At 47.3% G+C, this 26,104-nt stretch overlaps 1 protein-coding gene across 1 annotated transcript; it reads left to right on the top strand.

Annotated features, from left to right (window-relative positions):
- The first annotated feature begins 11,627 nt into the window (after positions 1–11,627).
- On the top strand, positions 11,628–25,959 carry CFAP20 (cilia and flagella associated protein 20). Its single transcript, XM_090062386.1, has 6 exons — positions 11,628–11,867; positions 18,197–18,276; positions 19,129–19,240; positions 19,883–20,071; positions 23,761–23,871; positions 25,468–25,959. The coding sequence occupies exons 1-6, from the start codon at positions 11,784–11,786 to the stop codon at positions 25,471–25,473; spliced, it is 582 nt and encodes a 193-aa protein (XP_089918512.1). The 5' UTR covers positions 11,628–11,783; the 3' UTR covers positions 25,474–25,959.
- The last annotated feature ends 145 nt before the right edge of the window (positions 25,960–26,104 follow it).

Below are 26,104 nucleotides of genomic sequence, written 5' to 3'. Positions count from 1 at the left end.
TCCGTGTTTCCATGTGTGGGTCTGTATCTGGGAAAATGCTGTGCGGAGTGTGCAGCTTAAGGGTTTGCTTGGGGAGGAGGGAAGGGAAGGGAAAGGTGGGAAATGACAGGTGAAATGTTGAAATGGACTCTGTTCCCTTACATTATCGTGTCTTCTGATCCACCTCTTTCCAACTTCCTAATGGTGAGCATGTTTCCAAGAACACATGAGCCTGTTTGGTTTTTCAAGGCTTTGGAAGTGGTGGTAAAGGGACCACAATAGCATCTTCAGCAAGTGTTCTCCTGAATCACTTGATCTAGGTATTAAGCCTGTGCTTATCACCATAGAGTCCTTGGCCCCTGGTTCCTGGAAGAACAGATCAAGTTCTTTTAGTTGCAAGGAAAAGTGGTGCTATTTTATACTCATTTGTTTCTGTAGTTCATACCAGCACAGTTAGATTAGGCAGTAAAGCATTAAATCCTGGCTGACATTCATCACAAATGCAAGTTTTCCAGGCAAGAGAATGAAATGCCTCTTTGTGCCATGATTTTTATGAAGAGCTCCTTGAAGAGTGAGGTCAGAGGATACCTGGATGTCCTTATGCATTGAAGGAATTTGAAGGAAGTGGTTGAACTGAGCAAGGTGTGTTGTTCCTCTTGGTCTGGAAAAGGAGGGAAACATCATTTGCGAAACAGCATCCACTACCATGGTTGGATACTGTGAAATATGTTGGTGCCCTCCACAGTGTTAACAAATGCTTTAGACTTGCATTGACATGTGTTAGAATATAGATTTGCTCCAGTTGTCGCAGGTACCAAATAAACAGCATGATACAAGTACCCCACCATCGTTTCTGTAGCACAACTGGGCCAGCCCGTGAGCTGCGGCAATGTGATGATGCTGAATCCAGATGAGGCATCTCCTGAGGCTTACACGCAGGAGTACTAAACAACATAGAAAGGAGTCGTCTTGGATACCAATATATGCCAACTTGTATAAGGTGGTGGATTCAGAAAGGGTACAGAGTTGCAGCTGCACCCTCCTTTTGGATTGGACTGTGCCACAGGAGCCTCCTGGGACTTTTTAAAGTTCAGAAAGCAGATGAGAATGCTCTTGCCCCTCCTTTTCTTGCTCAGAGAAATCCCCTTTGCCCCTCACCTTTCCTCACTGTCCCAGGGATGGAGAAGCACCAGAGCTGTTCCTGCCTGCTGGGCAGGTGCTGGACTCAACTGAGGATGGAGATAAGGGCAGCAGGGCTGGACAGGAGTTCCTCTTCCCCGCACCAGGCAGGGTCTGGGGAATACCAGCCACTCTGCCACTGCCCCCTCCCAGCTGAGCCCAGTTCCATCAGCCCTGATGGCTTTGGAATTTTTCTGCCCCCGAACTGGTGAATACACACAGGAGTAGACAAGGAGGGGGGTGGTATTTTCACCTACTTTAGGACTTCGAAAAACTCCTGAGAGGTTCCCACAAGTGTAGTCTGCCCATGCCAGAGGTGGCTGGGAGCAGGGGGAGCAGCCAACCAAGCAGTGTGGGTTGCTGCTCCTATGGTCTCCTTCGGGGAAATCCTGGATCTGCCGTGGTGGCTTTGTACTGCATTTTAGCCATCACTAATGTACATCTGTCTCATCCCTTCCCTTTTCCCCATCAGCATCCTCCTGTTGCCCATCCTCTTCCCCTCCTCCATGTATAGTTCATTTCCTGACTTGTCTTTAAAAGATGTTGTCAACTGCTTTGTTACCATTTTAACTTTTTTACACTCCATTGTTTGTTTGTAATCCCACCAAGTCTCTGAAAATAAAGCATTCTTTGCCTACTGACTTTCTGTCTTCCATTGGTCAAAACATTGAGTTTCTTCCTTTCCTTCACCTTGAATTCCATCTGAGTTGCCTCCTGGCCTTGTCAAAGTACCACAGGGCTTGATCTGCTTGCTGCAGCATTAACCCTGTGAGTTGTCTGTCTTTCACATGGGGTTGTAAGTGGCCCCAAAAATAAAAATGGAAACAAAAAAAGACAACAACATTGATTTTAATGGGAAATGATTCCATAGAAAATGACCAGATGGCTTCCTCCAAGCATGTGTTGATTTGTTTTAAGGTATGTTACATTTTGGGCCATCTGCTATATGTTCATGCCTTTTTAATTTGCCTTTTTTTTTTTTTTTTTTTTGTCCAACTATAGTCATATCTCTCCTGCCTTGTTTTGTTCCTTGAATGTCTGTTGTTTTGAGATCCAGCAAGTGTAACAATTCCAAAGCTTACAGCCTCTCATCTGCTGGTTTCCAGTGTCCAGCTTCCCCGTCCATAAACAGCTATCTGTCCAATAACTGGCCCTATATCTGTGGCAGGATTTTCCTTCCAAGTTCTTTTTTGGCCTGTTTGTTGGATAGGCCTTATTCTGTCTGCTTGCTGTATGGCCATCTTTTCTACCTGATTGCTGGCAGCACCCTGTTAAAATCTTGGAAGCATGCTGTATTTAGAAATCATTTTGCTTTACAAAATGCAAAATATGTTAAGATGGTCACATTTGCATTCCCATTCTTAAGGGGGTTTGGCAGGCTACTTTTCTCGCTATACCCAGCCTGTGTCCAGTGTCACTAATAAGCCCGGGTCCAACCTGTGTCCTCCTTATTCTGTTGTACCTGATCTATGAGGAAAAAGCCCAACTAGATTTTGAACTCCTTTTTCATGTTTAATAATACCCTCTTCTACTGAAAGCAGGGCCAGACAATCTTCATCCAAGGGTGCTGAAGGAATTGGCCAGTGTCATTGCAGAACCACTGGCAAGGTTGTTTGAGCACTCATGGTGCTCAGGATGGGTCCCAGAGGACTGGAAAAGGGCCAGCGTGGCCCCTATTTTCAAGAAGGGGAGAAAGGATGATCAATAGGCCAGTGAGCTTCAACTCTATCCTTGCGAAAACCTTTGAAAAAGTTATTAAAGGTCACATTTGTGGGAGTCTAGTAGGAAAAATAATGCTTCAGTGTTGTAGGCTCATGGTTGTCTTGAGTCCATCTCTAATGTATGATGGTCGCCTTGGCCTTACCAGTCCCCTATCAGGTATTGGACATGTAAGAGAGAAACTAAAGAGCAACACAAAACATGCAATTTGGAACTCAGTTAAGTCTCTCAGCCTTGGTCTTGTAGCTTGCAGGCAGAGTCCTCCCACTGCACTAGGTTTGATTCTAGAGGGCCATGGAGTTTCTCCCCTCTGCACAGGGCTGATCTGCCCTCAGAAAAAAAAACAACTAGCTGCTACAGATCTGGGCTGGGTTTGCCTCTCCACAGTGCTGGAACTTCAGTGTCAGCCCCTCTCCCAGCGTCCCCTGTCAGGGCGGGTCACCCAGGTTGCTGGCCCCTCTTGGCCATGAACAGTCAGGAGGTCCTGGACACGGGAGCCTGGCTTTAGCCCACGTCTTTCCCTTTAAGCCAGCTTGGTGCCAGTTTCTCTTGTCTTCAGCCCTGGACTCAACCCAAACATCTCTCCTGGCAAAACCAGAAGCAAAGAAAAGAAGAAAAACAAAAAAAGAAACAACCTTAGTTGGAGTGTGGCCATTTCCCCTGTGGCTGGCTTGTTCTCTGGCATGGTCAGTCCCCTGCCGCTTCTCTGCCGTGGGTTTGAAAGTGGCATTTCCTGGCTTACTGGGGCTCCTCCTAGCTTCCCGGCAGGGAGGCAGCTGACTCTCTGTTTCACATAGTTTCCTGGCTTTCTGGGGCTCCTTGGGCTCCCCTGCCACTGCTCCCCCGTGGGGCAGGTCCTGCCCATCTCCCACTCTCAGCGGGAGGCCAGAAATACCCGTGCAGCTGTCGGGCAGTCCAATCCAGGCTGAACAGCTGCTCATAAAGTGTGGCTCTCATTGCATTTTCCCGTCTCCTGCCGTTGCCGGCTCTGGCAAGGCAGGTAAGTTTCTTGCTCTGGGTTTAAACAGGACATTTTTCCTGTCTTCACAGTGTGTTTTAGTTGTCTTTGTGGGATGGTGTATGTTTTTTGAATATTCTCTTCATGAGAGAGGTAACATAGTCTGATAGATACAATGATTTGGGAAGAATAAATGATTTAATGCCTTGATCAATTTAATTTTTAGCACTATGGGCCCAACCCAAAGCCCTCTTATATCATGAACAGCTCCTTGTTGTCTTCAGCAGGTTTTAGAACAGGCCTTGTGAATGTTTGCACTGAAGTCAGTTAAGCAAGTGCATAAGTTGGTGCAGGATTGTAATGCATTTTAAACTTGCCCACGTGTTTTGTTTCCTGTTGGAGGTTGATAAAGACAATTATTTTGATTATAATAGGAGCTTAACAGTTTTTGCTTAAGAATGCTACTTTAAACTGAAGCTGAGTAGAAGTAGGTCTGGTTGGATTGCTTTACATATCAGTTAAAGACAAAATGTCTGCATTTTTGTTGAAATGGAAGGCCAACTTGAGTAACAGAGAGCCTGAAAAATGACTGTATACATTGTATGTTGAAGTTTCCAGTTTATTGTTTCACTGTGATTTCAGTACAAATCTGATTAATTAAAAGTAAGTTAGTTTTTTTTTTTTTCTGCCAATCCTTCACACTTAAGTTTTGGGCCCAACCTTTAGGCCTCAGTCCTGCAAACATTCGAATACCTAGCTTTACTTGCATGACTAGAACCACTGAAGTAAGAGGGATTGCTCAAAGGCCTCAACTTACTCCTGTGCCTGTTTGCAGAAAAGGGGTCTGGCATTTCACTTATCAGGACAAGGAGGAGAAATAAGGTTGTTATAGAGACCTACTAGGAATCTGTCCATTATAATACTTTTTTTTTTTTTTCTAAACAAGTACTTTAAATGCTGCCTGGCCAGGCTACAAATGCAAGCTGAACAAGGACAGATTAACCAATTTATACCAGTTGAAAAAGGATCCGCTGTATTGAGTACACTATAGTTGCTTTATCCCACAGCAAGTAGAAGCTAAACTACAACTCTTTACCACCTGCTTCATTCAGTGTACATCACTAGCTTAGCTTGGACAGATGAGACAGTTGCATGAGGTCAACTAACTCATGTTTATGGGTAGAAATCCCTCCCCCCACCTATTAAAACATTTAACTGAGGCTTAATTGTTTATTTTCATATGTCCAAAGTGAAAGCAAAGTCAAATACAGTTTTCTGCAGTAGAGCTATACAAAATCCTCCTCCCATCTTCTTTGCAGATAAAGATGCAGCTTATTCTGGTAAAAGATTTCTGCTGGTCTATCTTTACATCAGCTTCTGGAATGGAATAATAATGTATCTGACAAAACAGCCTTTTTTGCCAGTGGGTTAGCAAACACTAAGGCAGTGGTCACCAACTGGTTGATTGGGACTGACTGGTGGACCCCAGAGCCTCTTGAAGTTGATCCTGGGCTGCAGGGGCTGAGTGCGTGCACACCACCACCTGAAACCCAGCAGGACAGTCGGTGGGGGAGGGAAGGGGCAGAGGCCGGGGGGCGGCATGTGCAGCAGGTCTCAAGGCACAAAGCCCAGCCTGCGGCCAGGGTGGGGTGGGGGACGGAGCTGCGAGTTGCTCATCCGGGGGGGTGCAGGGAGGGGGAGCACGCAGTCTGGGGACCAAGGGTGGGGGTGTGCATGCCCCTGGATCTGGATACGGGGTGGGGACGGCTGGTGCAGCCCCAGGCTGTTCTTGGCCGGGGCTGTGGCAGTGGCACTGGGAGCGGGGCGGGGTGGGGTGTAGTCTCCCCAACCCCTGCTCCCAGCATTGCCACCAAGTGCAATGCAGGCCTGGCAGAAAGAGCCCAGTGGTGAGGAAGGAGTTGCCTTTGCCTATATGCCAGTAGGGAGGCATAGCTTAAAAATTGCCAAGTCCATTTACATGTCCATCATTGCATGTGTACTTGGGACCATCCAGTAAACCATTGCATGTGTACTCGTGCATTTGTACACTGGACCCTCAGCCCCGCATCAGCTTTTCTAAGTATTGGAGCTTTAATTCCTATTAAAAGCTATAAGAGGAAAAAAAACATCTCTGCACAAACTCAGTGCAGCCACTAAGTTGGCATTACTTCTCTCTACACGTTGTCCAGTCCCTGCTTGGCTGATCTTACTGTGCGGTGCTAGTGTGTCTCCCAGACACTGAGAGTCAGAGTGACCAGCATTCAGTAAATGTCTAATGAATTTAAATGGAGGTAAATAGTTAGCCCTGTTAGTCATAAGCTTTTGTAGGCAACAGCCTACTTCATCAGAACTTAAACTTGTGTTAGGTGGTCCTCATTTAGATGGAAGGCTTCCATTATATTATATCCCTGCTTCCTACTCTCATTGTGCCTGATCCACTCCCTTTGAAGTCAACAGGGGCAGGATCAAGCCCATTGTGAGCTCTTTGGGTTTTTTTAATAGGCTAATGAATGATTCTATCCCAAATGTGCTACAGGAAAGTTCTAAGCCCTTGGCTGTGGTAAGATGATCTTTCCAAATTGCCCAAGGTAGGAAGCTCTTTTTAAAAACAAGTCTTGCATATTTTAAAGTAATTCTTATCTGCGGCAAGCAGGTGGAAGGGTCAATAAGGGGTTGTGCAGAGTGAAGCGACAGCTAGGTGGGAACATGGGGCCCACACCAGTGCACCAGGGCCAGCGCTGGAGGGGCCCATAACACAATGGCAGGAATGCAGGGCCCAGGCTGCCAGGGGCTGTATGGAACCAGGCTGAGCTGCTCAAGCATGGAGAGGAGGGAGCCAGCCTGGCTCCATAAAGCCCCTGCTGCCCTGCTCTGGGTCCCATTGGCATTGGCCTGGGGCACTGGCATAGGCCCTGTGTTCCTGCCTAGCTGTTTCTGTGTCCACACACCTGCTCACTGCCCTTCCCCCTGCCTGCCGCAGCCATTTCCTTGCTCCCCCCCAGCCCACTGGCTGGTACCACGTGGCTCCTGGCTGCAGCACTGAGACCATAGGATCTGGCCTGGCTGGCCCTGAGGACTGGGGTCATCACTGGCAACACATTAGGTGGTACACGAGAATGCATGTGCACCCCCTGAGAGCACTGGTGCACTCCTTGACAGGCCGTACTTCCTACTTAGGCGATGGGCAGGTGGGAGCGCTGGTGCCCCTCTTGTAAGCGAAGGCTGGGGAGTGGGAGAGACAAATGAATTGCTGCAGCCGTTTCCAGGAGCACCGCGGCTGCTTCCTGGTTAGCGCAATAGGCTGCGGGCCCACCAGCCCCCTTCCCCCCCCAGGTCACTGACTGGTTGCTGGGGGGGCATGTGCCCCCCCCCCAGACTAAGATGGCACCAGTTGCCCGTGGGGGTGATCACCCACAGTCCTCCCTTGCCTCCTTCCTCCTTATCTGTATTTCCCTCTGCTAGGCAGAAGTTTTGGTGGGGGGGGGCTGGACAGGGTGGACTTGCTGCTGTGGCTGTTTAGGTCTGCCACTGGCTCCCCCGTGGGTTGAATGGAATGGCCTGGTGGGTCGGATTCAGCCCATGGGCTGTATTCTGCCCACCCCTGGGCTAGAAGCTGGGGGGCAGGGTGTGGCATGGCCAGGCCCTGGCAGGACACTCTCCTTAGGAAGGAGTTTCCTGCCCCCCTCCCCATAGCAGAGTATTTATCAGCTTTATCTGCATTTTACACCTCGTCAAAGCCTCTCACATTAGTTCAAGCTCTTCTTAAACAACTTTCTCCAAGGAAGAGAACATTCCAAGGAAGGACATTACCTGTTGATTTGCTCCAAAAAGGACACAGTCCTGTCTGCCTTTGTCCTGTCTGCCACAGCATGGACCATAGCCAGCATGTGGTATGCTAGCTAATGCTGAGAGGTGTCCGTGTAAGGCAGGAGGGGGGAATCCCTGCTTAGCAGGGAGTGGAGGTGGGGAAAGCAGGGGGGTCACAGAATAAATGTCCTGATGTCTGCGGTCTATGCCGGAGCTCCAGCCAGGGAGAAGAGGGGACGGGCCAGCTCTGCTGTGGAGCAGATAGCCCAACCCAAAGAGCATGCCAAGATGCTGGGGGAGTCTGGTTTAACTTAAACCAGGAAGGGGTCTGGGACAGACATTGCATAAACTGGTTTGACCCAAATCAGTTAAGTCTGATACTACATTCAACTAGCTTTATTTCAAACTGGCTTCAGCCATTTTCATATTGGTTTATGTGCACTGAACATCTGTTCTGTTACAGGTTTAAACCAGTTTCTGATCACTTAAACTGGTTTATGTGTAATGTCTGTCCCTAGTCATTGAGTCAGTGGCTCAGTTCAGATCCTCACATGGCAGACTACTGTTAACTGATTATTTTTGGTGGATTCACTGGCATTTATAAAAAGTGTAGCCTGAGGGGAAGTGATGCAAGCAATTTACACAGAGCCTGTGTTGCAGGGTTATTCAGCAAGAAAATGGTGAAAGCAGGGACATCTAGCAAAAACACACCAGAGCCTGCAGATCCTTGAGATACCCTGAATAATAAGGTACTTGGAAACCAGGTCCCTTGTTGTAGACACAGGCCAAAGAGCCCCCATTCCTGCAGGAAACTTTATACCAAAAACTTCAAAAGGAAAAGTAGAACATTTTGAAGATGTATCCAGGCAGTAAGTGTCCATTAAGATCGGTCATTTAATTAGCTCCAGTATTCTGAACATGGGTATATGGGCTGGAACAGCCTTGGTTTAATCTTAAATTTGGCTGAGTGAAAAAGAGGAGGGAAAGAAAATCTCAGTCTTCAATTGCCTTGACTTCTTGGAAGTCTAGTCAGTTCAATACTGTTTTACTGGTAGGACAAGGTACAGAATGACACATTTTAACAAGAAACAAGAGCTTGCCAGAGACAGGTAGATTCTGTCTGAACCAGGACTTTGCAGTGTGCTTAGGGTTTCACTCCTCCTCTGATAAGTGTCTTCTCAGGACAGCATTTCAGCAGTGTGACTGTCCGTCCCTGTGTCTCTTCGTTCTCAGCTCTCTGATTCACTATCCTGAGTATGCTTGCTTGTCCGTCTGCAGCTGCCACGTGAGATGGACTAGGAAACATCATGCAAGGGGTGCCCACCACAGCTGTGGGCACAAAAGCGCCTGTGGTGAGCGGCTGCCAGGCTCTGGGCCTGTTGGTACCTCTATGCTGGCTCTGGCAGCCATGGGCACAATGGACTTGTCCTATGTAACCAGTCTGGCTGCTAAAGTGCCTGCCTGCAGCTGCAGTGGCATCACCTCTTTGTTGCTGCATGCATGGCCAGCCATCACCTTTGCGCCAGGCTGGGTTGTTACCAAACCGCAGCTGGCTGGGAAGTGCCCTGTCCCCACGGCCCGGCTCAGGCCAGCCTGACTATCTGCCCACCTTTCCTGGGGCTGAGCTGGGCCATCTGTGGGCGTGGAGGGGCTGGGTCGAGCCACAGGGGCTGCGGCTGTAAGGCAGCCTGGCCTGGCCTGGGTGCAGGGACCCAGGAGCAGTTCAGGTACACAGCTCCCATGGTCCCAGCCCAAGCTGCAGATGGCTGGGAAGGGCCTAGCCCCCACCGCCCAGCCTGGGCCTGCCCCTCTACACTCGCCCTTAGCAGTGCCTGCGTGATGGCCCAGCTCAGCCCCAGCCACAGCCCTGGACAAAGCGGGTGGATGGTGGGGCTATGGCAGCTGGCTCTGGCCAGGCCCCCAACCATGTGAGCAGCCAGCAGGACAGAAACCTGGGCAGATGTCAGTTGGGGTCCCCATGCCTGTAGCAGAGAAGGGAGACAGAGGAGTTTAATCCCTCTCCCTGTCTCCCTTCACCTGAGGCGCTGCCCTGGCCATGCTTCCAACTCAGGGGCAAGCCTGGCAAGGACTACTTCTTCCTTCCCCCAACCCCTTCCAGTCACACCCTGGCTGAGGTCCCTGCAGGAGAGGGTGGGGGTTTAAACCCTGCCCCAGTCATACTCAGTGGCCTACCAGGGCCTGGCTATGCCCCCCCTCGCCCCCCCCCAGGTTATCTTTCCTCCCACCTTGTGCTGCTGCCAAAAGAAAGGGAGGGCTAGCTCTAGTGCCCCCTGGCTTCTAGCCTGAGCCACTGCAGGCATGTGGCTGCATTTCTGGAATCAAAAATGTCTATTTACTTGCAAATTGTTTCAATCTACCTAGGTCAGACTAACCTGCAAAGATTGAATCAATCCAGGCTCTGGCTTTTTGAATGCCTGTACTTAACCCTGGTACTAATGAAAGAATGAGTCAAGCAGTTCTGATCGCTCTTCAAGTTTCTGTCTAGCTCTCCTACTCTATATCATTGTAGCCCTCACTGTTTCGGAGATCAGCAGTGACACCTGCTTGTCAAAAAGCAGACCAGTTATAGAGAAAGGAAACAGAACCCTTGCTCAGGGAGCAGGAAATGACAGCAACAGGGCACCTTGGTCTCCTGTAGGGGAGCCCCAGTCTAAGCTCCGGGGGAGGCTATGCCCCTCTTTTCTCTCCTATGAATTTCTGATCCAGTCCACAAAAAATTTTTAAAACAGAAAATGTCCGTATCCCCTGACAATCTGTCCCAGAACAGCCTTGATTTCAGGTAGCCACTTGTCATGTGTTTAGCAATGGATGATCACTGTATTGTTACTGAATATTTGTATTGCAGTAGCACCTTGTGGCCTGTGCTAGGCACTGTACATGCATCCCATGTCATTGCGCATCAAAGAGGCGCTATCTAAGGCCCTGATCTAAGAAAGACTGAGCAGGTGGTTTCTGCTATGTGCTGTGAACTGTCCCACTGCAGTTCACAAGGCTCCTCAGAATGCGTATAATTAAGCCTGCACACTGGCCCTCACAGGATGCCTGAGTGTGGACCGTAGAGGCAGAGCAGAGCAGCCCTGTGCCTGGGTGCTAGTGGTAGCAGCATTGCAAGTCTGGTCTGTTCAATGCTGTTTCACTGGTAGGACAAGGTACAGAATGACATGGCACTTGGAATGAAAAATAATAAAGTTTGTGCCTGCTCTTTTTTGTGTGGGTTTTCATGAGCCTGTCTGTGGTCTTTCCCATTAGACCAGTGCACCCAGGGTGTTGCCAGATCCTCTGAAGGATTCCCTGAGGTGTGAGTAGATAAGCAGATAAATTCCACAGATAAGCCAGCCTCAAGCTTGTCAGGGCCTGGACAGGCCCCACACCTACCGCTGGGCCCCTCTGCAAGGAGGGAAGTCCCTGCCTGTATAAATTCATGTTTGAAGCTGGGCGCATGGAGTCCAGTGAGGGACCCAGAGTCGGGAGCCCTGCACTCAGTGTAAGGCTTCATTTTGCTTGAAATGCTCTCTGGAAACCTGGTCCGGGGAGAGCAGGGGAGGGGGGACTGGACTGAGCCGGATGCTCTGTCCTGGACTCTCGGTTTTGTTTCAGCCTGGCTGGGGGGAGCCAACGGCGGTGCGTGAGTTTTGGGTAAGGTTTGGGCATTCCAGTCCCGTCCTCTGTGGGGAGGGGGAGCTTCCCCGGGGCTCCCCGCAGGGCCTGGGACCGGCAGGCAGGAGCAGCGCCCCGGAAGAGTCACAGGCACCGTCCCCGCCACCCTCAATGGGGCGCCCGATCCCACTCCTGCCCGAGGGGCGGGGCCCCCCGTGAACGCGCGTCCCGCCGTCGCCATGGCACCGCGCACGCCGACATGCGGCCCGTGCGCGGGCACAAGTAGTTCCGACTGCGAAAGAAAGTAGTTCCCTGGTGACAGCGACGACTCTTGTGCGCGACCCGGAAGAGCGGCTGAGCCGGCGGTGTTCCCTCCCCTTCCTGCGGTGAGGCGGATAAGGCAGGCGGCATACGGAGGCGGTGTGTCCCTCCGCGGGCGGCCTAGGCTCGGCGGCGGCAGCGCGGGGAGCAGCCAGCGCGGCCCTGCCCGGCCCAGCCCGGCTGCGGCGGCGGCGGCGGCGGCATGTTCAAGAACACGTTCCAAAGCGGGTTCCTGTCCGTGCTGTACAGCATCGGGAGCAAGCCCTTGCAGATCTGGGACAAGAAGGTGCCGGGCCCGGGGCACCGGGGGGCGCAGCGTGGGGGGCACGGGGCTCCCTCCAGGGACGGGCCATCCCCATGGCAACAGGCCGACCGCCCCCACCTGCGTCGTGCTAGGTCCTCGCTCTCGGGCAGCCTCGGTGCGTGGCCGGGGGTGCGAAACAGCGCCTCTGGCTCTTCTTCCCGCCTCATCCTAAGCATCCACACGTTCATCTCTTTCCCGATACAAATTTCCTCCCCTCCCGCGGAGCCCGGCCGGGGATGCGGCCCGTATGCCAGCCGCTGGCTTTTAGAAAACCAGCTGCAGCTGCTTCTTCCCTCCGTCCCGCGGGGCCTGGCGCGGGGCTTTTTGGACGTTTCATTGTTTATAAAAAGCTTTAAATTCTTCCCCTTTCCTGCCCTGAGGAGCCAGGCAGGTGTGGGGAGCTGCGTAGGGAGAACGCAAGAGGGACCGTGTGCAGCAGTTGATGCGGCGGTTTGAGCAAACTGGAGAAAAGTGATGCTCCTTTTTGGATTTACTTATAACAGTCCTGTGTAACTTGTGTGCCTTTCCCTGAAGTTGGTTATCAGAGATGCCCAGCAAACCACAGTTTAAAAGCTGTCAGATTCCCCTTTTAGCACTGTTATGGTGTATGCAGAAGGACTGAAAGGGGCTCTTTTTCTGTTTTTTTCCTATAAGAGTGTTAAGGATGTTTGCTCTCCTCTTCCCAGGTTTTGCTATATCCTTTCTTGGAGATTTGAGATGTCTGTGAACTCTTGTATCATAATGGAAGGGTTGGAGATTTTGAGTATTTTACTGATGCCCCCTCCTCTCAAATCTCATATTAGTGATAGATGCCATTACAAATGAGCACTGCATGGTCTGACTAGAGTCCGCTTTCCTAGTGGTATGTCCTCTGTGGTGTCGTAACTCTGTTAGTTCTCCAGAATTTTTAATGTAATTTATCAGGCAGAGAAAGCATAGCGATTATGATGTGTTGTGATACAGCTAATTTGAGAGCAGTGCTGGGGGCAGAGAAATCAGAGTGGTGGAGAACTGGAGGCAGCAACCTTTTAGGATGACAGGCTGCTTTAATGGTGCTAGGTTTGAAGGCCAGCCCCTGACTGCTTCTGACCTGACTGCTGCCGCCAGTCCCTTCCTTGGTGCCAACCAGATTGCCTCCAACATTTTGAAACATTGGGCACATGTACTTAGACTTGCATGGGTTCACGTCACTGCTTACCACAGCTGGGCACAGTCTGGGCAGTCAGCACACACACACTGTCAGAGTGTCTGTAGACCTGCTGTTCCTGGTGCCAGGCAACGCAGGTGTCTATCTGCCACTGTGGAGGCATCAGGCTGTGTGCTAGTCTTGTGATGGGGCATTTATACACATACCTTTTTGTCCTGTGACGCGCTGGAGATCCAGATTAATTGAGTCTGCTCCGCATGTGAGCTGGTGCATACTGTGCTGCTTTGCATGTAGTTGTGTAAGTGGTGAAATGCGCATCAGTATGCAGAAAAGGTCAGTGCTGCACTTTTGAACTAAAACACCTTGAAGGTGTTTTAGTTCAAAAGTCCGCTGCTGCCATTTTCTCAGTGCTAATGTGTATTTTGCCACTTATGCAACTGCATGTGTCACAGCGCTGAGCGCTTTTTAAAAATAGTGACCAGAGCCCATTAAAGAGGAGGCTGAAATCAGTAAATTCTTCTTGCCTGTGACATCTGAGGTGGTTAGCATTTCTAGGAAATGTATTCTTTAAAAAATATTGATAAGAGACATTTGGAAGCTTGTTATTACACGTAAATGGATTTATTCACATATGCATGTTTACTCTGCTCATGGTTTGAAGTTTTTGAAGTGTTTTAATGCCATTTCCCGTAGACCTGGGTTTGGCTGTAAAATGGGAAGTGCTCATAGTCTTGAGTGTCTTGGACCTTTAGAAAATGAGTAAGACTATGTCTATTTTAATTTCTGGTGCAGCTTATTGCAATAATTATCAAAACCTGTAGCTCTTGTGTGAGCCCTACATGATGCCTGTGTAGTGGTTCTGCATCAGGGCTGTATGCTATGCTTACGTGCATGGGAAAGGTTTTCAGAAAACCTTTCCAGGAATAGGGTGGAATTTCTGGAGAAGGGGAGAGAGAAATCCCAAAACAGCCATGAGGTTAGCAATCAAAGAGACTCACCTGGGATGTGGGAGACTCGAGTTTTAGTCTCTGGGCTGAATCAAGTGGAGCAGGGACTTGGACCTCACTCTTTTACACCCCAGGTAAGTGCTGTGACATTGGCTGTTGTGATGACAGCTATATCACGCTAGTTTTTTTATGTGGATACCTTGGAGAAATCTTGGTTTCATCCTGATGCAAAATAAAAAGAAAACCTAGACTCTTCAAGCTTTGCAGGATGGAAAGACTGCTTCCCATCTAGTGCTAATGTAGTTACATTTAGCATAATTTTCTGAATGTATGTAGGTCTAGGGGCAGGTGTGGAAACATGGATGGTTAAACTCGGTTAGGCTGGATGAACATTGTGGCTTCAACTGCTTTCTGTACTACCTTCCTTCCTTTCCTGTGTTTTTCCCCATGTGCTGTGGTTTCTAAGCAGGAGGCCTGGCAATGAGGGTAGCTGATTCACAGACCTTCTCTGTGCTTAATGTCCTATACACAGACTAGCACTCTGGAGTCCAAAGTAGATTTTGCTAAAACTTAAGTCGTTGACTCTTAGCTTTCTAAGCAAAGGGAAGCATTACTTCCTGATAGAGCAGGTGCTTGAGACTTCAATACAGAACTTGTTTGTTGGAAATGTTTTTGTGCAAACATCATCAACCTTAACATCCTGAACATGGGGGCTTCTCTCCTGAAATTTCAGAGCCATCCAAGCTTTAATTGGTATCCAGTTTTGCTCTTGCTATTGCCATGTTAGTACTGTATTATTGAGAACCCCAGTTCATTCCTGAACCTCTGACTTACCTATTAGTGGAATTCATTGCAAACCTTACTTCTGTAATGGATCAAAACCATTTAACACTTTACCAAACTTACCGATTTTTCTTGCTAATGTCTCCAGGTACAGAACAAATGAGGAGTTCCTTATGCTACAAATGAGGAGTTCCTTATGCTAGAGGAGAGAGAGGCTAGAAAGTTATAGCAGCTTTGAGTACAATGGTGCAAGGATTCATTCAGATATCAAATAACCACTCTTGACGTCTAAACACAGACTACAAATAACTTCTTTTTTACTGTTTCTCTGAGCATTGTGGATGGGAAGTTCTTTCTCTAATTATATCAGAAAACTGCTGTGGCTGCATGGTGGGGATAGCATAATTCTGAGGGGGAGGAATGGAATCCTTGCCTACAGCGATTGGGGAAATGGTGCTAGCAACAGCTGTGTTTAAATTCTGCTGTTGCCAGTAGGGATCCAGCCACACAGTTGGTCACCTAACAACGTCTGCATTGAAATTGGACAGCAGTAAACATTACTTGAAGGTGCCTCTAGAGGGCTCCATCAATCCATTTAATCCTTTGTCCTAACAGACTTGGGCTGAATTTCAACTCAGCTCTTGATGGAAGAATTAATTTTTTCTCTTCAGTCATTCAGTTACATGAAGCTGAAATGTTATGATGAGCAATAATTGTGGGTACAAATGAGTTCAGGCAAAACTATTTTGAGGTGCTGTCCCCTTTAAAACCATTTATTTTTAAATTATGCATGTGCATATATATATTTTTATTTTCTTTATAGAAAAGTTAGGAAATAACCACTACCTTTGATTATTCAAAATAGGTTAAACTTTTTCTGTGGACAGAAGGGCTTTAAAGTCCTGTTGCTTAACTTTTAAAAGCCACTTTTGGGGCTGAACTGATATGTTGAAAATGTTAGCCTGAAAGAAGAGGTTTTTTCCACTGACACTAACTTCTGAGAGTTCCAGAAGACGATTTAATGAAAATCCCTCTGCTGTTAACAACAGCGATCATTGCTGAGCAACTGCTTTATATGCTGTAAAGCATAGCAATAAATGTTGTTTCTGTGGCATTAAGAGTTTCCCTGCTAGACAGTGTTGCCACCACCTATGAAGTTGGTATTCACCTTTATCAGTGTGTTAGCCTTTGTGGGGTTGACTTGCAGGAGGAGTCATTAAAGATTTTTCACCTGTCAGTCTAATCTAAGATGGTTGATGGGGCAGTTCTGATGGCTCTTCCAAAGTCTTTTTGAAATGAGTTTGTTGTTTCTACCTTTTTCACTCTGTTTTCTAGGGAAGGACTGGGGACTAATGTCTGAATGCTAATGAAATTTGTTGGGGGGGAGATGCATAGTTGGGAATAGTTAGCAAACTGTTCTTATCTCCTATATGTCAACCAACCTCCCCTATATGGTGATGTTCCAGATATTGGAGTTCTTAGTTTAGACTTGCTGTAGATGCCCTACTGTTAAGACCATGACTGTGCCTGCTGCCATACTTGTCTGGCTCATCCCCACTGCTTTCACTCTTTTTCTGCTAACTTTCTGTTTCCTCTCATTTACTCCTCATGTTCCTATAAACCTTCTATGAAAAGTGGCACCTTCCTTTTCAGTGTCTTTCCATTTCGGAGAGGAAAACTTATTTTTACTATCCAGTTGCATTTAGGAACCCTGTTGACCTAACTAAACAATGTATTAAATAATATTTAACTAATGAATTGCTATCCTTCTTGGCTGTCTCATTAGAGAAGCCAAAAACTTAATCTTTCCCACCCTCACAGCCTCCCCGTTTGAACTACCACAAATGGGAAAGTTGTAGCCTGGGAACAGGCTTTCTTCCCACTAGATTATCTAACCATGCTTAAGCATGTTATTTTCTCTGTGCTAAAATAGCACAGTGTATCTGTGTGTGTGGTTCTAGCATCTGTGACTGCTGCTAATAGAGAGGAACGCAATAAGGTGATTTCAGTCACAGATGGCAAAACCATCAAATCTCCTGAATGTCACCAAGTTGGTTTCTCTTAGGCTTGTCAGTGGGGGAAGCATTTGATGCAAAGAAGGGTAGGCCTGAAGCGCAGGAATACACATTTACCCCAGGAGGAGTTTTTTCTGGAAACAATGTTTTCTGTAAGTGCTTGTGAGGGCTTTTAACAAGATTAAAGCCCTAATCTGTCAGTCAGAGCTAGTATTCCTTACCATTGTCAGGATCCAGTGAGAAACTTCCTTAAAACTCTTAGTGTAATAACAGAACAGTGAGATGGGCTGCACTCAGGTCTTATTGCTCTTGCAGTAATGTGTCCAATATTGACCATCTAAAAAACCTAAACTAGCAATTTTAAGATGAATTGCTGGTCTCCTAAATCATTTTATTACCCATGTCTGGAATCATCTCATTAGAACCTTAATGTGGCTCTATATATTAGTAGCAGTTGGTGCTGAAGAAATTAAATCATGAGACCTCAAGGAAGCAATGTGCTGATCCAGCTTTGGGAAGAAGGCAACTTAATTACTAAAAGTGCCTTTTAAATGTAGATAAATCTGATAGAAAATGAGTTGCTGCATTAAAAAATAAACCTGCAAAATGTGGGATTCAGCACAGTCAGTCACAGAGGAGAATGAGTTTGATTTGGCTTCCATTTTCTACTCTGTCATCCCTGCCTTGTGCAGGGAGCAGACTGTGACTAAATGGATTGAATTGCTGGAGGTCTCTTATCAGATCAGTTGATGGTTTTTCTCCAGCCAGACTCCATGATTGGCATAACTCTAAACAAACACTTTCTTCATCATTGGGGCTGTTTGCCATCTTTTTTGGTGGACTCTCCTGTCCCAGGAATGAGCAGTAGCCTGTGGAGGATGACAGTTTTGTAGGCAGAGAAAGGAGTATGTGCATGAGTTTGCATCAGCCTACAGGGAGACATAGGATAGAGGTCCATCTCTTTGCTTTTGTTTTTGTTGCGGTCTGAGTCCTTTTTCTGGTGTGTTTCAATTTAGCTCTTGTCTGGTTAATGCCATATTTGGCTTTTCCTATGTGAGCCTAATGCATGCAAGTCCCTTGACAGCCATTTGATTGGATTATTTTGTATTGAGGAACTAATTTTGCCCTTCCTCTCTGCATCCGCAGAGGACATTGTGCCTTGCAGACTGAGTGAAGGCCCTTGCTCAGCATTCATCTGATATTGAAAGGTAGCAGTGTGGCCCAGGAGCCAAGTTATGGCTGCGTGGCATGATGGGATGTATAATAGGCTGCTTTCTTCATGTAAATGTTGAGATGGGTTCATGTGGAATAGGTCTCCAGAGCACTCTCCTGGTTTCTGGCTTGGGAGGCCTCTTCTAGTCTTGCTTTCTTCTCGTCCTCGTGAGTAATGAAATGTTCTCTTTCCTTCTTTTCTTCCAGGTGCGCAATGGTCATATCAAACGAATCACTGACAATGATATCCAGTCACTGGTGCTGGAGATCGAAGGAACCAATGTCAGGTAGAATAGAAAGGCCTATTCTTTGCCTTTTAATGTGTTTAGTTTTCAACCATAATGAAAGATCATGGTGCTGCTTCAGTCATTGGGTATTCCAGAGACTGTCAGTCTTTTCCCCTCAGCTTATTGCCAGAATAGCCCCTTTTGTCCACCTTTTGTGGTTGGGATAGGAAGAGTGACGTTGCAGCCTGTCTCAGTTGCTTTTACCCCAAGATGTTTTGGTTCTAAACCTCAGTGGAGTCTTTTGAAATGCTTTCAGAGCTTCAGTTGCAAACTGAACCCCTACTCTGTGCTGACTGTCACCTGCTATTGCTCCCTAACCATGCCAGAGCCATCTCCCCACCTTCACCCTGTTATAACTTGCACTTCTTAGTGGAGACCGTTTGGAGCATTGGAGCCCTTGAGTTATCCAGGCCTGGAGAATCCCACTAAGAATAGCAGAATTGCTGCAGAAGCAATGCATTGTCTCTTGAACCTTGTTGCCGTAGGGCTGTCCCTCTTGGTCACCAATTTACTGAAAAACCTGGCTATGGTGGAAATGTTTTAGTGGCAGCAGGAAGTGAGGGTAAATAGAATGTTTTGGTTGACAGGATTTGTGGCTTCGTGGCTTGCCAGACCTATGGCCCAAACTTCTGGGGCATGCTAGCCTCTGATGTTTCCCTGAGCATGTGTGCACTTGAAGTTAGTCCTCATTTTGTTGGAAGGTGCTGGAACCTGGGTCTCATGTGGACTTAAGAGCTTTCTGTGTAATTCACCTATTGCTCATGCAAGTGTCTGCAGCTACACCTCTGCTTTATCCTACGCAGCTGGACATGAGTAATTAGAACTCTAAGGTGTGTTCCTTTCTCCTCCCAGTACCACATACATCACCTGCCCTGCTGACCCAAAGAAGACACTGGGCATTAAACTGCCCTTCCTGGTGATGATCATCAAGAACCTAAAGAAATACTTCACTTTTGAAGTGCAGGTGAGTGGGAGAGGGTGCAGGGCTACTGTGCAGTAATTTCAAAGCGAGTGCTCTTTACTACCCTTCAGTAACTTCTGTGTATGAAGATGAGCAGCTGTCTGTCTTGGTGCATGTACCCTCCATTGCTGTCATACATGAGCACCTCCCAGACACCAACATATCTATCCTCCAGCAGCCCTGCAAGGTCAGGAAATATGATCACCATTTGACAGATGAGGAACTGAGGCCCAAAATAGATATGAAGCAATTTGTTTGAGGAGGCACAGAAAGTTGGTTGCAGTGCTGGATCTGAGTCCTAATTAAGTACGTCCTCCTCAAGATAATCCATTCTTCCCCTTGTCCTTTTGCTCAGTGTTGAGGCTGTTTCCCTAGCCTAACTAGGTCTGGTACCTGAAAGTGAGGGGATCCTAGTCAGGGTGTTAGAAGATGTGGTAGCTATATCTGAAATCAAGTTTTAATGTTAGCTCCAGATACTGGCTTCAAAATAATCTGATGGGCAAAGGGGTGAGAAAGTGGGAGAAATCTTGTTGTTTAGAACCTTTTAGGCTGCCTAAGCCCCAAGTCAGTCTATCCTGAATGTAATCCACTGCTGACTCCTGTGCTGGACCTACCTGATGGGGCCTTGTTTTTCTTCTGCATCAGGTGCTGGATGATAAGAATGTGCGCAGGCGCTTTCGGGCAAGTAATTATCAGAGCACAACCCGGGTGAAGCCCTTTATTTGCACCATGCCGATGCGGCTGGATGATGGCTGGAACCAAATCCAGTTCAACTTATCTGACTTCACGCGTCGTGCCTATGGGACGAACTACATCGAGACCCTGAGGGTCCAGGTACAAGCCGGTCCAGCAGCCAAACTCTGCTGTCAAGGGAGGGCACTTTTTCCCAGGGGCTGCATTTTCCATCTGTGGAGATCAACCCCTGCAGTCCTTCTCCTCCCCAGCCAAAGGAATATTGTCAGGGACTTGGGTTTGCCTCTGCTTGTCGTCTTCTTCAGTGACCTGTCCAAAGGGTGTAAGAGTCCTAAGACCCCTTCAGCAGTCACTTGGGGCCTTCGTATATTGGGCAAAGAGGTGATGGTATTGGGCCTCAGTGCTGCCCTCCTCTCCATTCACTTGCATCTGGGCCAGTAATGGAACTAACATCAGTCTCTGCCTCCTCTTGCCTGCCTTTGAGCATTATGCATTGCCACAGTTCTGGGGTTAACCCATATGCCCCTGGCCTTCATGGAGGACATCCATTTCACTTAGCCTTTTAGGTCTTGTCTTTCTTGGCTCAAAATCCTTCATTTCCCTCCCCTCAGACAGGGGTTGGAAAGCCTCAGTCCCCCTTACAATTCACTGAAATGATCTGGATAGGCTTAAGTGTTGTTCACTACCTGCAGATCTGCACCCACGGGGAAAATGATGGATTTATGCAGTGACCAACTAGCTTCCACAAAACACCATACTATTTATTTAAGACAACAACAAAAAACGAGGAGAAAATATATCCTGAAGTCATAAACCACTTACATGTATACTGAACTTACCAGTAGGGCTGTGCTAAATCTCGCCACCAGTTTTGTTTCAACGCTATTTCAACCTGTTTTGAGGTCAAAACAGCAAAGTCTAAACAAAACAGATATGGTCAAAATAGCCTCGAAACGAAACGAGGCAAGTCAAAACGTTTTCCTGTTTCGGTGCTGTTTCGACGTTTTGCCCATAGGCTATTATGGGGAAGGTCAAAGTAGCCTATAACTTTGTCATTTCTGGGCAGATTTGGATAAAACATGCAGAAATGGTAGCCCCTTCTGAGGGCATAAGGCATGCCAAGTTTCAAGAAGATAGGTGTAGGGTGTTCAGAGAAACTGCACCCCAAAAGCTTGAGAGCCAAACTCATGTCACGTGCATGTGTTAAGCCACAGCAGGGTCAAAACTACAGGAGTGCTAGCCCCTGCTGAGGCCACAAAGCCTGCCAGGAGATAAGTGCAGGGGCTTGGGGTAAAATGCTCCTCAAGCTGCAGACAAACAAAACTCATGACATGGGTGACACTGTCTGTGTTAAGGCACAGCAGGGTGAAAGCTGCAGGCCTGCTAGCCCCTGCTGCGGCCGCAAAGCCTGCCAGCTGTCAAGGAGATAGGTGCAGGGGTTCTGGGGCCCTGCACCTCTAGCTGGTGACAGACAAAACTCCTGACATGGGTGCTTGTGCAACTGTGTCTGTTTTGGGGCAGTGGGGTGGAACTACTGCCAACCTGGCTGCTAGGCCCTGCTGCAGCCACAAAGCCTGCCAGCTCTCAAAGAGAGAGGTGCTGGGGAGTTCTAGGGTCAGACAAAACTCGTGACATGAGTGCTTTTGCAACTGTGTCTCTCTGCCTTGGGGCAGTTGATTGTCTGTATTCATTATTTCCTCTCCTTCGCCTTTGGTTTTGTAGGTGTTAATCCATGTTTGGTAAGTCATTATGTAGTAGCTAGGTACTGTGTATTGAGCTGGTCCCTGAGTGAATCATAATTAATTGGTAACTGGTAACATAGTAGCTTAGCAGCCAGGCTTGCAGTAGTCCCCCCCACCGCTCCAGTGCCCCAAGATAGACACAGTTGTACAAACACCCATGTCACGAGTTTTGCTTGTCCACAGCTTGAGGTGCAGTTTCCCCCAAACCCTTGCACTTACCTACTTGAAACTTGGCAGGCTTTGTGACCTCAGCAGGGGCTACTACCTCTGCAGTTTTCAGCTCGCTGTGCCTTAACACACACAGTGTCATCTATATCACAAGTTTTGCCTGTCAGCAGCTTGAGGTGCAGTTCTCCCCAAACCCCTGCACCTATCATCTTGAAATTCTGCAGGCTTTGTAGCCTCAGCAGGGACTAGCAAGCCTGCATGTTTGACCCCACTGTGTCTTAACACATATGTGAGACAAGTTTTGCTCTCAAGATATTTGGGGTGCAGTTTCTTCAAACCCCCTATACCTGTCTTCTTGAAACTTAGCCCCTTCTGACAGCATAATGTATGCCACCGTTCCTGCAAGTTTCATCCAAATCTGGCTGGAAATGACAAAGTTATAGCCTGTTTTGACCTTTCCTGTTAAATCCTATGGGCGAAACATCAAAACAGGGTTGGAACGGCAAAATGTTTCGACGGAACGAAACAGGACAGCTGTTTCAACTTGAAACAAAAGTTGAAACAAAACACTGTTCTGTCGAAATGCTGGTCAAAACAAAATGCTTCCATTTCGTACAGCCCTACTTACCAGGTGTTACTCATCACCCACAGGGGACCCTGGCAGGTATGGCACCTAGATTTTTCAGCTCCGTTCCACTGTGAGCATCTTGGGTCCTAGCTAGTCTTTCACATAGTCTGAAATATGACTTGTAAGCCTCTTGAACCAAAACAAGTGTATCCTTGTTTCTGAGGGAGCAAGACTCATTACGTACCTTAGTGTTCTGCAGTAATTAACCTTAGTGCGTTTCCATAGGAAACCCAACCGTGGGTCTAGGTACACACAGACACAGAGAATGTTAATCTCCCTCATATAGAAGTCTCTGTTTTATTTAAATGTTCCATGTGTCTAACACTTCTTAGTATGGAAGCTTTTGACATTTCCTGCTTCTGAAGCATCACGTGTGTCACACAAGGAAGTTGGAAAGGTGCTATTACTGCTGTTAGCTGATAGTTGAGTTTCTTTGGGATGCCAGTCCTGCCTTAAAGGTACAGACAACGGATTGAAAGCCTGTTCTCGGGCCTGTTTTCAGGGCAGTCTGAAAGTATCATTAAAGTATCAGAAGAAGATGCAGGAGTGGGGTTGCACTCTCTGTGGTAGGGAACATTGAGAGTCAGATAAATAAGGGGAGCGCCAGAAAGCAGAGGTGGGGGGTAGTGTGGGAGGACCACGCTTGTCTTCTGGCGGCTGATGCAAGGCTCATTCCATGGAACTTGGGCAACGCACAAGGCTTTTTAACCAGCTCCCAGTACTAGGTGCCATCTGCTGCATAGAAAAAGTGCTGAATGTAAGGCTGAAGGAGGCTGATGTAGGGCTGAGAACAAGGCCCCACTCTGCCTCTATGAAGCAATTATATGACTCGTATTGCAGGATTTAGTTAGACATTACTTCCCAAGTCCTTATTCCACCAGATACACTGCAGTGTCTCATAACTCTTTAGTCAGTCCCCCAGCCATGTTCAGGACAAATAATGTTTGAGATTTTAGGAGGTAGCAGGTCATCCAGCCACAAAAACTGAGGGAATGATGTGTGGGCAGGATAACTGAGAAGGCTGGGGAGAAGCTGCTAGAAAGCAGGATTGGAGGGGTTCTTTGCTGAGCTGGAGGGGGAATCAGCAAGGCAGAATAATCTGTACACTATCCATAAGCAAAGGGACTAGGGTTCTTAGGTGATGGGAGATTTGAGAACTGAAGGAAGAGGCCAGCAGGAGGCTGGACTGTCCTGGGAAAGTCAGACCAGCACTGAGCTGGAGGGGAGAGGTTCAAAGGGAAGAAGATATGTGAAAGATGAGGCCAGCTCTGCCACTGCATTTTGATCTCCAGATCCATGCCAACTGTCGCATCCGGAGGGTGTACTTTTCCGACAGACTGTACTCAGAGGATGAACTTCCAGCAGAGTTCAAGCTGTATCTCCCTGTTCAGAACAAGGCCAAGGTAAGCTGGAAAGGCAAGAAGGGAGAAGTAGAAACAGCAGCTATAGCCATTGCAAAAATTGCCTCCTCTGTGCCTAGTGTTCCCTTTCCTCTTTCTCTCAATGCTTTGGCAAAAAATGTTTTTTCATGAGCTAATTGGCAGAGGCTTCTCTGTCAGTAAAACATTTTCCCTGTGCTTGCAGGAGCGAATGCCTCCTCATCGCTCACACTGCTTGCTGGCTCTGGTAGCACTACATTAAACAGTTTGCTGACTGCTGCTTCTGGCTGGTCTGGCTGGGGAAACTAAGCCCTGAAAGAGATGAAGCGAGCTCCTTTCCCACTCCCAAACAGCCTTCCCAAGTTAGGGGTTAGAGTGAGCAGAAAGTTTTGTTCTGTTTCTTCCCAGGGATCAAAGGCAGCATGAAACAGGCTGCTTCCCCCACACCTCTCATCAGTATGAAATTCACACCCAGCTAAGGAACAAAGCTACTGACAAACTGCAGAGTCTCCAAACGGAGGTGCTGGCTTTAGGGTCCTTCATCCCAGTCCACTTAGTTTTATTCCCATAGTTTTCCTAATCCTGCTTGCTGCTGGCAGCATTGCTCTTACAATGATGGTAATATATTCTGGGGAGGGGTTGATGGCAAAGAAGCCATTTGCATCCTTTTGGAGTAATCACTGTGGTTATTTCATGAGTGGTCTTGAGGTCCTTTATTGAGAATCCCTCTCTGACCAAGCAAATGCCATTGTGATATGGATGCTTTGGGCTGGGCGCAATAAGGCAGCTATTAAAGTGCTAGTGGGGCTAAGAGGAATTTCTCTGGGAGTGGTTCTTCTCTTCCTAAAAGACTAACTCCAGTTTATTTACTGCTAGGTAGAGGGCAGTGTTAAAACTGTAGAAAATCATTGGGTGCTACCAGTGGAACATTTCCTTCTGTGCTATTAAAGTACAGGCAGTCCTCAGATTTACGACATAATTATCAGGAACCAATTGTGTCATAAGTCGAAATGTTGTAACTTGGAACTGATTTTCCCATAGGAAACAATGGGGGGATTTGGTTCCTGAACCAAGGCCCAATACCCTATTTTCACCAAAAATAACCCAGAATTTTGTACTCGATCAATTAAAGATGAGTAATATAGCTACATTAATGTGTTTATATTGTAAAAAGCAATCATACTCATTTGGAAGGACTTCTTTGAGGTGACTTTGCTGGACTTTTTGAAGGACTCTTGGTTGGACTTTTTGAAGGGTTCTTGGCTGGAGTCTTCTCATGAGTCTTGGCTGAAGTTTGTCTGCTTTCTTAAAGAAAATGTCCAAGGAAGTTTGGACAGAAGTTCTCCAGGCAGATGGGCGATGCAGCAAACCTGTTTGCTGGTGTGGCATCAGATCAAGTGTTGTAAAGTCTAAACTGACATCAGAAAGTTGAAACAGAGTGTCAGTTTATAAAGTTGTAAGTGCAAAACATTGTAACTCGAAATACTGTAAATTGAGGACTGCCTGTATCCTGTAGTGTAGAAGACAGAACTAGAACCTACCCTTCCAGCAGGCTCCAGGTTGTATGTTAACTACAAGTTGCCTAGTAACATACTGTCTCCTTTATTTGTCCCCCATCAGCAATAACGCCACTTGGGAAGAGACGTGAGGGATGTGCCGTGGGTCCATACGAATGGGAAGGCAGGTGATGAACGTCCTACTGAAACAAAAGTTTAGAAAAATTCACTCTGCGTAGGGTAACTGCATTGAATAATCTGATATCCCTTTTCTGGACAGGACACAACTAACCATGTAATAATACTGGAAATTGTTTTGTGAGTGTGTGATATGTAGCACGGAATCAGAGTATTTATCTGGCTGTTCCTAAAAGCTGCAAGTGACGTGGTCTCTAATTTTTACTTTGCTTGGGGGAATTGCCAAGTAAGCAGCAGTTGTGTGTCTGAAGAGAGGATTTGGTGTGGTATTACAGGGTTAAGTGTGCCCTCACAAAGATACCAATATGGCTTTTTTTCCCCCTTCCTGCTTTTCCATCTCCTTTATTTTATATGTGCTCTAAATATGGATGTAATACTCACACTTTGAAAGTTATTAAACATTTGATTCTGTTTGTAAGTCTGGTCCTAGTATCTGCCTCTTTTGATAGTATCCATGAACTTGCATACATTGAAGCTCCAAGGGAACTTCTTAGTAACTCTGATAGTAAAATTACCTCTAAGTCCAATTTGTTTGGGCACCCTGCCTTCAAGGGAACCATTGC

This window comes from Crocodylus siamensis, chromosome 9 (assembly GCF_052110815.1).
Source record: "Crocodylus siamensis isolate JL-2025a chromosome 9, ASM5211081v1, whole genome shotgun sequence".
In the NCBI taxonomy this organism is placed as follows: Eukaryota; Metazoa; Chordata; order Crocodylia; family Crocodylidae; genus Crocodylus; species Crocodylus siamensis.
Note: the sequence above shows the minus strand (reverse complement) of the source record. Positions and strands in the feature narration are given on the sequence as shown.

Bases quoted from the DNA above. Each gene is read 5' to 3' on its own strand.
- CFAP20 (XM_090062386.1), top strand. From the start codon at position 11,784: ATGTTCAAGAACACGTTCCAAAGCGGGTTCCTGTCCGTGCTGTACAGC. The intron at 18,277-19,128 runs GTAGAATAGAAA...TTCTCCTCCCAG, and splicing joins ATCGAAGGAACCAATGTCAG to TACCACATACATCACCTGCC. The intron at 20,072-23,760 runs GTACAAGCCGGT...TTTGATCTCCAG, and splicing joins TCGAGACCCTGAGGGTCCAG to ATCCATGCCAACTGTCGCAT.